The sequence below is a fragment of the Capricornis sumatraensis genome, chromosome 2 (genome assembly GCF_032405125.1).
Source record: "Capricornis sumatraensis isolate serow.1 chromosome 2, serow.2, whole genome shotgun sequence".
In the NCBI taxonomy this organism is placed as follows: domain Eukaryota; kingdom Metazoa; phylum Chordata; class Mammalia; order Artiodactyla; family Bovidae; genus Capricornis; species Capricornis sumatraensis.
Genome location: NC_091070.1, coordinates 88,194,327 through 88,207,975, shown reverse-complemented (window position 1 = coordinate 88,207,975; position 13,649 = coordinate 88,194,327). Strand labels below are relative to the sequence as shown.

The 13,649-nt window shown below is 37.0% G+C and overlaps 1 protein-coding gene across 1 annotated transcript in view; it reads right to left on the bottom strand.

Annotated features, from left to right (window-relative positions):
- Positions 1–4,119: 4,119 nt before the first annotated feature.
- Positions 4,120–13,649, bottom strand: part of DENND4A (DENN domain containing 4A) — a 73,856-nt gene continuing 64,326 nt past the window's right edge. The window contains exons 27-30 of the mRNA XM_068964348.1: positions 13,361–13,478; positions 12,601–12,763; positions 12,373–12,437; positions 4,120–6,569 (exon numbers count right to left, since the gene is read on the bottom strand). Coding sequence (XP_068820449.1) covers positions 6,433–6,569; positions 12,373–12,437; positions 12,601–12,763; positions 13,361–13,478 — 483 coding nt within the window. The 3' untranslated portion in view covers positions 4,120–6,432. The remainder of the gene's footprint in view (positions 6,570–12,372; positions 12,438–12,600; positions 12,764–13,360; positions 13,479–13,649) is intronic.

The following is a 13,649-nucleotide window of genomic DNA, read 5'->3' as shown; positions in this document are numbered from 1 at the left end:
CTCTGATGTGGGTGTGATGGGGGCTGAAGTTTATCTTTGGAAGCACCTGCAGCTCATTGCGGATTAGGACTCTGGAGGGGTGGTGTTCCTACCACCCCTTCAAGGAGGCCAAGGGCCTGAGTGAGAGGCTTTTCTAAAATGAGGTAACTGGGAGGGAGGGTTGGGACAGGCATCATAGCGCTAAGACGAGCACCCATGGGACAGTTCCCTGATTACTCCTGAAGGGCTGCTGATCCCAAACAGGCAGGTGTGGCCTCACCCTCCTGGCCCTTGCCTCAGCACGTGCTGCCATTTGCTGTCTCTTCTGCTGTTCAAAGTACGTGCTTCTAGCAGGTTTGTACTCCTTACAGTTCAATTATTGGTGAGTTTAAGGGGATGAAATGTATAGATTAAAAAAAAGTGTAACGAATCAGTTATCAATCATTACACATCATGGTGAAGTCGCTCAGTCGTGTCCGACTCTTTGCGGCCCCGTGGACTGTAACCTACTAGGTTTCTCCGTCCATGGGATTCTCCAGGCAAGAATACTGGAGTGGGTTGCCATTTCCTTCTCCAGGGAATCTTCCCGACCCAGGGATCGAACCCAGGTCTCCTGCATTGGAGGCAGACGCTTTAACCTCTGAGCCACCAGGTCCAGTAAAATGTGTATCAATGTTTTACAGCTTTTTCAAAGGAGGACATTTGGTCTCATTGTTGTATTTCTGAAAAGTCAAAGTAAGCAGCCCAAGAAATTATAATTTGCTGTTCAGTTGGAAGGTGTGGATATTAGGGGAGGAAAACTATTCTGAGGGTCATTTAAAAATACGTACTTACCCAAGTTTGTGTGGTCTCCATTAGGTGAGCACCTTGAGCAATTAGACATTCTAACAGAGCTGTCCTGGCTGTGCCCCACCCCTCTCATATTCTCACCTAACAGTGGGAGCTGCTGCCAGTGAGGGAGAAGCAAAGTAATTTTTAAAAAGAGTCTAAAGTCAGTAGATCCAAATCTGGTTTACAAAGCAAGAGATCCAGTGGGGCAATGCTATTTTTGTATGTCATCTGAGACAGGATTATAAGCAGGAAGATTGATTTCTTATGTGGATTATAAGTGGATATTAAGGCGATTACAAAGGAGAAATGCTTAACACAGTGCCAAGATGGAGAGGAAAAAAAGTGTTACTACCTTCAAGGTAGCTGGTGTAAAGGACACCTGTGTTTTTAAAAAATTGTGTGGTTAAACATTTCATGTGGAAGCTGAAATGCTTGTATATTAAATATTGCTGCTTGCTGCCTTTTACTGGCATCAAGTTAAGGGGCACATTAAAAATGAAACAGTGCTATGAAGCAGAAGGAGCTCAGGTGAATGTCGTTTATGACAGTGAATATGGCTTCAATTACAAACATGAGAAGATTCACTGAAGACTAGAAGATAGCTGGACAGATGTAAAATGGGAAAAAACCTGAACATTTTGGTGTTGAAGGGCTGTTTTCAAAGTACTTCAGTCCCTAATCCATCCCCTAAAATGGGCTGGTTAATTTAATTCATGGCCTCACTACTCCCAAGATTCACCTTGTTTGGAAATGACTTTTACTAAATTTCAATAAATTGTGAGTCCCAATGATCTTTTATTTTACAAAAATGGATGTGTTCATGGCTCCAGAGAAGACTGATGAATATAGGATCATATTCAAATTCCACATTCTTAAATTGGTCATCTCATTCCTGACGCTGCCGCACTGCCTGGTCTCCATACGCTGTGGCCTAGGAGTGAGAGCGGGCAGTGGCCACGGAAGGGAGCTCCCCCTGCCAGCACCCTGGGCCGCAGCCTGGTCTCTGCCCCCAGTCTCAGCTGGCCTCAGGGATGGCTCCTCCTCACCAACAGCCTGGGAGCCGATAATCTTCCCCAGTACAACTGAGGAGTGATGGACAGTGAAACGTTCGGTAAAGAGAAAGTGCTGGACCACCATTTAATGATTAAAATCAATTAATGATCGAATATCCTTTTCCTGATCAGTTTGCTAAGTTTCTGGCATTTATCTTTGCTGAGAAAGGAAGTTCTGACTTCACACTCTGAAGAAAAGGGTTAAGACATAAAATGAAAGTTGGGTCTTGATGGACGAGCACCTGGTGGGGAGAAGGAGGAGATTGCAAGGAGATGGAAAGCTTGTATAACTTCCAAAAGATCAATTTGTTACGCTTGAAATTAAGATTACTGTCATATATTACAAATTGATAATTTATTAAAATTGTACTCATTTAGAGGTTAAGTACCATCTTAAAATATCAAGATAATGGTTAGATGGTCCTTTCATTTGATGGGTAAAATGACCTGTGTAGCTAGTTACATTCAGCCTGGAAAGTCAGACCTGTCCTACGCGAGTATCTAAATTGGGACCAAGTGGCTGAATAGATGATTTCTCCTTCATCCCTGTTGAGGTTGCATTTCCTTGATGGCCCTGGTAACAGGTTTGGGCCATATTTATAAAAATGTAAAACTCTAATTTAATGGGTAAGATTCTGTATAGTAACAAAGGATATATTCCAAATGTTTTAAAATTAGTATATTTTTTTACTATACATTTTGAACACTCTATTCTCATATAGATCTGAAAATGTTTCTATCAAATCAGAGGCATGGCCTTTTATGATACTATAAAGTATCATAAAAATTCTATATCCCAATTACCGTTTAAAGATTGAGTACCAAAAGAGGCATGAATTGGAATTTAATATTTAAGACATAGCTTGGTAGATGCATTTGAAAAGCAAGTTGGCTTTATGGCTCACAGAATATCCTTAGTTCTGGCCCCCTTTTTGTGGGAAAGTCCCGCTGCAGACGCAGCTTGCAGTGTATTTTTGGCCTGGTTACCGTGAAAAGTATGAGATGAGGATGAGATGAGAGAGGATGAGATGGTTGGATGGCATCACCGACGCTATGGACATGACTTTGAGCAAGCTCTGGGAGTTGGTGATGGACAGGGAAGCCTGGCGTGTGCAGGCTTATGGGGTCACAAAGAGTCAGACACGACTAAGCGACCGAACTGAACTGACCATGAAAAGTACAAAGAGAGGGCCCATGATCAGGGCTGCCCATCCCTGTGGAGTCACTAGAGCCAAGCAGGACACCCTGGCCTGAGGCTGTCCTCAGGGCCTTCTGGGATGAGCCAGTCAATATGGAGAATCTCATTTACAGAAAATTCCATCAGTTGCTCCAGTGGTTTTATCACAGTACTGTGTTTGAAAAGAAAATCTTTAAATGCAAAAGGAAAGAGCCATCCAAATGAATAGCAACTGTGGAAAGGCTACAGTAACTTTATCTGAAGAGTCTGTTACCATCTCACACAGGCACATGGACTTTTTGAGTCAGACAGAAATTGCCATTAATTTGTGCAATACTAACTTTGTAAATAATAATTAAGCTGGCAAATGTACTTACTCTTCAGAGAAAGAAGGTGGTATGAAGGGGTAAGAAGATACCAAGCACTGAAGATATTAAGGTAAACTGACCTGCAGGCACCAGAGAATTCAATTCTGAAATAAAACTTGGACATATCTTAACAGGAAGGGCAGAGCATGCCAAGACTGGCACAAAGGCAGACCAAGGACCCTCTCAACGCGGCAGCCTTGCCCTTCCTGCTCAGTGACAAAGTGCCTAACAGCAGCTGTCAAGTCCCAGTGAGAGAAATAAAGCTGGGCTACTGCACATTCTCACGCCACTCGTCATCTTCTTACCATGTACTCACAAAACATGTAGAAGGACACTATAACTTACGTATGTAGCACTGGCTAGTTGCACTAAGGTATCATTAGTCACCAGCATAAAATAAAAAGCTTATCACTTAAAATTCTGAACCGGCACTTTCACGGGCCGTTTCTCCAGGTACAAAAATGGAAAGATTTTATTAGAAAACCTTATAATAAATAAACTAGCGGCTTTAGGATTTTAAAGCAAAAAAAAAATCTTCCCCCCATCAGAAAAAGAAAGATAAAAATCAAAATACTGCATAACTCCCTTTCAAGAGGAAAAAACTGAATATTCAAATATGATACACAAATTGTGACATTCAAAACACAATGGAAGGAAGTAGTAAGTAGTAAACAAGTTATACCAGGACACGGCATGATTTATTTTCAGCTAGTAAACATATAAACAAAACCAAGAGAAAATAAAAGATAATGTAGTAAAAGGGAATTTCTTTCCAACGTGATTGACCATAATTCTCTACAATGTATGGTCAACAGAGAGAAAACTGAAGAAATGTTTGTATGGAGTTATTTTAAAGGATAATTACATATTTTCTTTTGATCAGGATTTACCACTTTCTATTCATGTTTTAGGTTTTGAGAGAGTAAATTTGTACAAATAATATTCCCTGCAGATTAAAAATAGGGGAAATAGAACCCAACCAAAAGTAGAAACAAAAAACTTGGTGTCGGGGGTTGGGGGAGGAGAAAAAAAATTACATTCACTTTTCCAGATGAGTCTGAATCATCAAGAATGGGCTTTACCTTTTTTTGGTTAGATATTTGAAATCAATAAACTGCTATTCATATATATATTGCTTGTGTTAAAAGACAAGGTAATCAATAGTGAAAGCTGTTCTTATACAAAACAGACTAGAACCGTAGAATTCTGTTTGGACGGATGCTTGTCACCAATGCCAAAAGCCTCATCTATCAAATGTTTCTCTCACTGGATAATTTTCAAATGATTATGATTCTGAGACTGTAAGACTGAATTCGATTGTGAAGTGTGGACCTAAATAGTAAAGAAGGTAAGACAAGAGTGATATTTACAAAGAAGCAGATACATGTGCATAGCACCAGATTTTTCAAGTAAGCAAGTTCAGCCCCAAACTAACTGAAGTAAATTTTACATTTTTAAGTTTTCCCCATTATTTCCCAGAGTAGAAAGCTGTGAAATGTTTCAACTTGGTGTTATTCACCAATGGGGTTTACGCAAAAGTGTTTTTTCTACAGCTGAATGGTTCTGAGTCTCAGCATTTTAAGATATCTCCAAGTCCAAATGTCCTGAACCCTACCGGCTTTGACATATCTAATTTAGGACCATTCATTTTTTCCTTCTTTGACATTGGCTAGAGAATTCCTTCATTATGACAATGTACAAACACACACTACATGAACATATTAAAATCTGTGATTCTAACAGCTAAAGGATACCTTTTTTTAAATCAGAAATTATTGAAAGAAAGTGATCTTAGAAATGATGGGACTATAAGAATTTTTTAATATTCTATTTAATACCCATGATACTTAAACATTCAGTTTACTGTCTTATTTCTGGATATTTTGGATTTAGATTTCATAAACCAGATTCAGAAGGCTTATTAAAAAAGCCAAGTTCCTCAATATGGGAAATTCTATCTGGCTGTCCTTTTAGTGAGTTACTAATTTTCTACCTTTGAAAAAATATTTTGAATATTTATATATAATATATATAAACAATACTCCAGTAGGTCATATTCCAGATAAATATAATTTGTACCATACCCAATATTTTAGATATTAAAATAAAGGTAAAATTTGGGATAAACTGACATATTTCCCAACATAAATGTTCATGTAGAATATTAAAATTTAAATTGATATTTGGCTGTGTAAGCTATTTCCCCTATATATCTAGTAGCAGTAGAGAAAATTCTGGAATCATGGCATACTGAACCTGATTTTGCAGAAGCAGACTTGGAACCTCTCTGGCTTTCCTCCCACAAGGCTCAGTGAGTCAGTCTGGGCGATGTGCACCCCGCCATGACTCACCCACTGCAGTCAGGCTCAGGAGTTCTAACACGTGATCCTGGGACAACACTGACGCCAGCACTGACGTTTTGGAATCATTCTTCCAAGTAATAAAAAATATATAGATATACATACAGAGACCTGCAGCTGCACTAATCACTTCACACAGCAGCAGACAAGGAAAATAAGCACTTAACTGCCTTGCTTCGTAAGTTTAAGTTCATTTTGTTGCTATATTAAGTTTAAAAATTAAAAAAATATCAACTTACTATAAACAATTTAAAATACGTATAATACAACTTCATGGTCAAAACATTTGAGCAGTCTATGAAAACAGGAGATACTCTGATCTTACATTTATGTCCCATACATGATTTTTCAATCTGCCTCTTCCAAGAGAATCCATAAAACAGCTGTCTTATTTTATGGGGACTAATTTTGTTTAGGGATTTTTTTTTTTTTAATCACAAAAATACTTAATTGTTACCGGAGAAGAAGAAAAGAAACGAGACATGAAGTGGCTCTCTCCCACTTATCATTATTTTCTTCTCAACACTCTGTACATAAACTATCTGAACCTCCTGAAACATCTTACAAATGTGTTTTCAAAAATCGAAGAAAAAAGTTTAGAGTCTAAAAGTGTTGTTTTATACACTGACTATACAATACATATTGAAGGTATACACACATACATCTTAAAGATAAGGTTCTCCAAAGGTTTTTCGGCATTCCATCACCCCTGTACTTGGTGGCCTGTCACAGTTGTGGGTGCTCTTGACTTGACTAGGTGTGAGACGATCATATGCCATCTTATATTCTTTATCAAATGCATCTGTAAAAAGTCATCAGGAAAGGCATGAAGAAATTTATATTTGATATTATCCGCAATCGAGTTTTGGTAATACTACAGAACCACAAAATTAGAAGCCAAGAAGGAATATCTAGGTCATTTCTGCCAACTAAGGGACCACACAATTTCAGAGCTGGAACGGGAAACTGAGAGTCCCCAGCGACTTTTTTTAAGTCGACAGGTTTGGAGTTAGGCTGCACAGACCAGTGAAATGTAAAATACTAAGACATCAACTGTTTACAATTATTTTTTCCCCATCTTAAAAAATTTGGTGAAATACATATAAAGTTTGCATCTTAACCATTTTTAGGTGCCCAGTTCTGCGGTATTACATACATTCATAACGTTGCGTAATCTTCGCCATCCATCTCCATACCTCTCTTCATCTTGTGAAACTGAAATCTATGCCCTTTAAACCAGAAGTCCCTAACCTTTTTGGCACCAGGGACCGGTTTCATGGAAGACAATTTTTCCACGAACTGGAGTGAGGAATGATTTTGGGATGACTCAAGTGTATTACATGTATTGTGCACTTTATTATTATTACATCAGCTTCACCTCAGATCACCAGACATTCGATCTTGGAGGTTGGGGACCCCTGCATTAAACAATAATACCCTTTTCCTCTCCCCCGAGCTCCTGTCAACTACCATTCTACTGCCTCTATGATTTTGACTTCTTTAAGTACTTAAGTGCTTCTTAAGTGGAATCATACAGTATTTGTATTTTTACGACTGGCATATTCCACTTAATGTCTTCAAGTTTCACTTATGTTGTAGCATGTCAGAATTTCCTTCCTTAAGGCTGAATAATAATTCACTATGTCTATAACCCATTCTGCTTATCCATTCATCCTTCAATGGATACTTGGGTTGTTGCTTCCACATTTCAGCTATTTTGAATAGTACTGCTATAAACATGTGAGTACTAATATACCTTTGAGACCCTGCCTTCAATTCTTCAGGGTATATACCCAGAAATGAAACTGCTGGATAACGTGGAAATTCTGTATTTAATTTTTTAAGGAAAATGCCATACTGTTTTTGACAGCAGCTGTACCATTTTATATCACAACCAACAATGCACAAGTGTTCCGATTTTTCCATATTCTTACAAACACTTGTTTTTCTGGGGTTTTTGATAGTAGCTATTCTATCTAATGGTATGAGATGGTATCTCATTGTAGTTTTGATTTGCCTTTCTGTATTAGTGATGTTAAGCATCTTTTCATGTACTTAATTTGCCATCCATATATCTTCTTTGGATAAATGCCTATTCAAGCTCTTTGCCCATTTTGCAATGGCTTGTTTTTTTGTGGTTGAGTTTCAGGAATTCTTTACACATTCTTGATATTAATCTCTTCTCAAGATATATGATGTGTAAGTATTTCCCCCCTATTCTGTGGGGTGTCTTTTTACGCTGTTGATGCCACTTCTGATGCACAGAAATCTTTCAATGCCCTATTTGTCTGTCTGACCTTTTGTTACCTGTGTGTTGGGTGTCATATCCAAGAAATCTAACAAATCTATGTCATGAAGCTTTTGTCGTATGCTTTCTTCTGATTGTTTTTGGACTCACATTTAGGTATTCAATCCTTTTTGAGTTAATTTTTGTATAAGGGTCCAAACTGATTCTTTTGCAAGTGGATATCCTATTTTTCCAGAACAATTTATTGAAAAGAGTCATTTCCCCACAGAAGAGTCTTGGCATTCTTGTCAAAAATCATTTTTACCGTAAATGTGAGGGTTTGTTTCTGAGCTTTCTATCCTATCCCATTTGCCTCTGTATCCGTCTTTATCCTGGTACCACTGTTTTGATCACTGTAGCTTTGCTGTAAGTTTTGCAATCAGATAGTGTGAATCCTCCAGATTTGTTCATTTTCAAGACAGTTTTGGCTATTTGGGATGCCTTGAGATTCCATAAATTTTAGGATGGGTTTTTCTATTTCTGTAAAAAATACTACCGGTGACTGTATTAAATCTGTAGATTGATTTAGTAGTACTGATATATTAAGAATATTAGTCTTCTAATTTATGAACATGGGGTGGGTTTCCATTCATATATGTGATTTTTAATTTAGGAAATGTTTGTAATTTTCACTGTACAAGTCTTTCACAACTTCCTAAGCATTTTATTCTTTTTGATGCTACTGTAAATGGACTGCTTTCTTAATTTTATTTTTGTATTATTCATTGCTATAGAAATTAAGCTAATTTTTGTATCTTGATCTTATATCTTATAAACTTGCTGAATTTATTATTAACTCTAATACTTTGGGGTTTTTGTTTTGTTCTGTTTCAATTTGGTTTGGAATCTCTAGGGTTTTCTATATACAGATCATGTCACTCATAAACATAGTTTAACTTCTTTGTTTCCAACCTGGATGCCTTTTATTTCTTTTTCTTGCCTGGCTGTTCAGCTAGAGTGTTGAAGTGTGGAAGCAGGCATCCTTTTCTTGTTTCAGATCTTAAAGGGAAGACTGTTTTTTATCATTGAATATGGTGTTAACTCTGGGTTTTTCATAAATGCCCTTTATCAGGTTGAAGATATTCCCTTCTGTTTCTAGCTTTTCTAGTTTGTTGAATTCTGTCAAATGTTTTTTCTGTGTCTACTGAGATACCATGTGGTCTTGTCTTTATTCTATTAACATGGTATTACATTAATGTAGTTGTTTTTATTCTGAACCAACACTGCATCCTTGGGCTATATCCCTCTTTGTCATGGCATACGATCCTTTCTATACATTGCTGGATTTGCTTTACTAGTATTATGTTGAGAATTTCTGTATCTATATTAATAAGGGATATTGCTCTTCAGTTTTTTTTTCTTGTGACATCTCTGTCTGGGCTTGGTTCAGTTCAGTTCAGTCTCTCAGTTGTGTCTGACTCTTTGCGACCCCATGGACTGCAGCATGCCAGGCTTCCCTGTCCATCACCAACTCCCAGAGCTTGCTCAAACTCGTGTACATCAAGTCAGTGATGCTGTTCAACTCTCTCATCCTCTGTCGTCCCCTTCTCCTGCCTGCAATCTTTCTCAGCATCTGGGTCTTTTCCAATGAGTCAGTTCTTCACATCAGGTGGGCAAAGTATTGGAGCATCAGCATCAGTCCTTCCAATGAATATTCAGGACTGATTTCCTTTAGGATTGACTGGTTGGATTTCCTTGCAGTCCAAGGGACTCTCAAGAGTCTTCTCCAACACCACAGTTCAAAAGCATCATTCTTTGGCGCTGAGCTTTCTTTATGGTCCAACTCTTACATCCATACATGACTAGTGGAAAAACCATAGCTTTGACTAGATGGACCTGTGTTGGCTAAGTAACATCTCTGCTTTTTAATATGCCATCTTATGTTGGTCATAGCTTTTCTTCCAAGGAGCAAGTGTCTTTTAATTTCATGGCTGCTGTCACTGTCTGCTGTGATTCTGGCCTAATGCATAGAATGAGTTAGGAAGCACTTCATTTTCTTCTACTTTTTTAGTCAGAGTTTATGAAGGATTAGTGTCTTAGTTTGGGCTGCTATAACAGGATACCATAGACTGGGTGGCTTAAATGATGAACAATTATTCAAGGTGTCAACAGATGCGGTGTCTGGTGAGAGCACTCTTCCTGGTTTGCAGATAGGTGTCTTCTCCTAATATCCTCATGTTGCTGAGAGAGAGAGGGATAGTTCTCTTCTCTCTTTTTTTTTTTGGCTGGCTTGCAGGATCTTAGTTCCCTGACCAAGGGTTGAATCCAGGCTGCAGCAGTGAAAGTGCTGAGTCCTAACCACTTGGACTGCCAGGAAATTCCCTCTTATTTTTCTTATAAGGATACTATCCCATCCTGGAGGCTCCAACCTCCTGATGTAATTACTTTCCAAAAACCATCACATTAGGGCTTCATAAATATGTGAATTTTGGGAAGGGGGACACAAACATGCAGTCTATAACAAATAGTGTTAAATTCTTCTTTAAACATTTGGTAGAATTCACCGTCTGGTCCTGAGGGAGATTTTTGTATACTAACCCAATCTATTTACTTGTAACAGGTCTATTAAGATTTTCTAATCTTCAGTCAGTTTTATAGTTTGTCTTTCTAGGAATTTGCTTGTCTCCTTTAGGTTATCTAATTTGTTTGTATATAATTATTTATTATAATTCTTTTTATTTCTGTAAGCTCAGTAGGAATTATCCCCCTTTTTATTCCTGATTTCAGTAATTTGAGTCTTCTTTTTCTTAGTCTGGCTTAAAGATTTTTCAATTTCATTGATCTTTTATTTTTAAAATAAAAATAAAATTTTTTTGGCTGCATTGGGAGGTACAGCATGTAGGATCTTAGTTCCCCAACCTGACCACTGGCTTGGTAGCATGGGGTCTTAACCACTGGATTGTCTGGGAAGTCCCTATTGGTCTTTTTAAAGAACAAACTTTTGATTTCATTTTTTCTATTTAAAAACATTTTCCCCCTTTTTTCTCTAATTTATTTATTTCCACAAATATTTATTTCCTTCTCTCTGCTTGCTTTGGGTTTAGTTTGCTCTTCTTTTTCTAGTTTCTTAACGTAGAAACTGCTTTTAATGAATCTCAAAGTTTTGGTATATTGTATTTTATTTTCATTTATCTTGAAAGTATTGTCTTATGACTTTTTGGACCAATCTGTTATTTAGGAGTATGTTGTTTAATTTCCATATACTTGTGAATTTCCTATTTTCCTTCTATTATTGATTTCTCTTTTCCTTGTAGTGTGGTTAGAGAATACACCTTGTATGATTTCCAAGTTTTTAAAGATGTATTGGGAGACTTACTTTCTGGCTTAACGTCTGGTTTCTCTTGGACAATATTCCACGTGCAGTGGAGAGGAGTGTGTGTTTTGTTGTTGGATGGAGCGATCTGTAGCTACTTCTTAGGTCCAGCTGGTTTACAGAGCTGTTTCAGTCTTCTGTTTCCTTCTGACCTACTGCCTAGTTGTTCTACCCATTACTGAAATATCCAACTATTAATATTTTGGCTGAATGTCTATTTCTCCCTCCAATTCTGCTGGTTTTTACTTCAGATATTTGACGGCTCTGTTGTTAGCAGCATATACATTATAATTCTTCTAAATAATTAATAATTCTTGGTGGATTGTTTCATCATTATAAAATGTCCTTCTTTGACTCTAAATTCTACTTTGTCTGATATTAATACAGTCACTCTAGCTCCCTTGTTAGTGTTACTTGCATGGAGTATCTTTTTCGATCCTTTTAAAAACTTTATATTTGTGTCTCTGACTAAAGAAGCCAAGCACAATAACTGAGAGATGATCAACCAGAAATGTTTGAGGCCTCCTAAAATACACACTCAGCTGCCTTACGTCTTTCTGAAACAAGCTTAATGCCGTTAGTGATATGACACAATAGTCAAAAGCACAGGATTGGAAATTAAGGCTGCTTGTTCAAGTATGGCTCTGTTATTGTTGGGAAACCCAAGTTCAAGCTACTTAGCCTCCTGGATCCTCAGCTGCCTCAATAGTAATATGGAAGTGATGACAGTACCTACCCCGTAAGACTTTTGAGAACTACATGAGATAGAGCATGGAAGGTACTTGCTACAATGTAAAGCCCATCATAAGCCCTCAAAAAATGTTAGCTTTCATCATTTATCATTGTTACTACCAACATGACCAAAATATCAAAGTATCTTTTACATTATATTAGGAGAGAAACCATTCTAATATATTAAATATAATCATATTAAACTAATACTACCAGTATAAAAACATTTTGAAAACTATACCATGGTATATAAGTATTATTATGCTGAATTACCTATATCGATGTTTTCTCTTCCCAGTGCCACCAGTGAGAGAAATAGTATTTCTCTATATAAACTCCTAGGGGAGAAAATGAATGGAGAAGACAGATATTACTATTCATACATCTGTATATATCTATAAAATTTTTTATGTTAGTATAAGCATGAGATATTCTAACAAGTCACCAAAGAATATGAATCTGCTTAGAGGAACAATATATTCACTTAAGAGAATGACTTACCTCTGTCTTTTAAAATGAGGACATTTATTCAGTGTGTCTAAAATCTGACTCATTGGTCCATAGACATCATTCATTTTAATGCTTTTTACCATATTTTTCAACAGTTCCTGGTTAAATGAATTATCACCTTTTTGCAATAAATGGACCATTGGATACTTTTGGGCTGTAAAAGAACAAAAGAGCAGATGAACAAAAATGTTCTGTGTATAAAGCAGAATGTAATTAAGCAGCAACTGATAGCTATTTAAAAAGCTACAAAGCAGTAAAAATAAATTAAGGGCAATAGATAAAAGAACTGAAACCTAAGAATGAAGAAAGAAAAGAAAAAAAGGAAGAAATAAGACAAACAATGATAAAAATAAGCTTTTTGTGGTCTCAAATACACAGTAACTAAAAATACTATTTTCCGTAATACAGCCCCTGGAAGGAATTTTAAATCAGCAGCCTGGGATGGAAACAAAAAAAATAGGTAAAAAGAATAGGGACAAGCGATGTGCTAAAGATGGAACTGTACAAAATGTAACCCCTCCACCACACACAGAGCATCACTCAGAAACAAAAACCCCTGGACTTCCATAGCAGATAACACCAAAAACATCAAACTTAACACTCACTCTCAAACAAAAGAGTACGATTTTGACCTGTAAGACAAAAAGTAGTACAATAAAATAAAAGTCAGTTGCACATTAGTTTAGGCTATTTAAAGCAAGTAGAGCGTACTCTTATATGAAGGAAATGGGCATTCTATGACAGCACTTACTATGCGCATTCCAGAGGATGTACAAGGGTTGTCCTGGATCCTGATGTAATTTCATATTGTCCCACAACATCTGTATTAAAACATATTTACTATCTTCAGACATACAGTGGCGAGGAATCTGTGTTGAAGAATAAAAAAATAGTCATTAATGATCCTTACATGATAATGCTTTGTAAATATTTTATAAAGATCCTTAAAAATATTTTTTAGGATGTATGGGTGCAAAAGAGAAAAGAACAGAAAAACCACTGGTTTGTATACATTTTATAACCTACTGAAGGGAGATGAC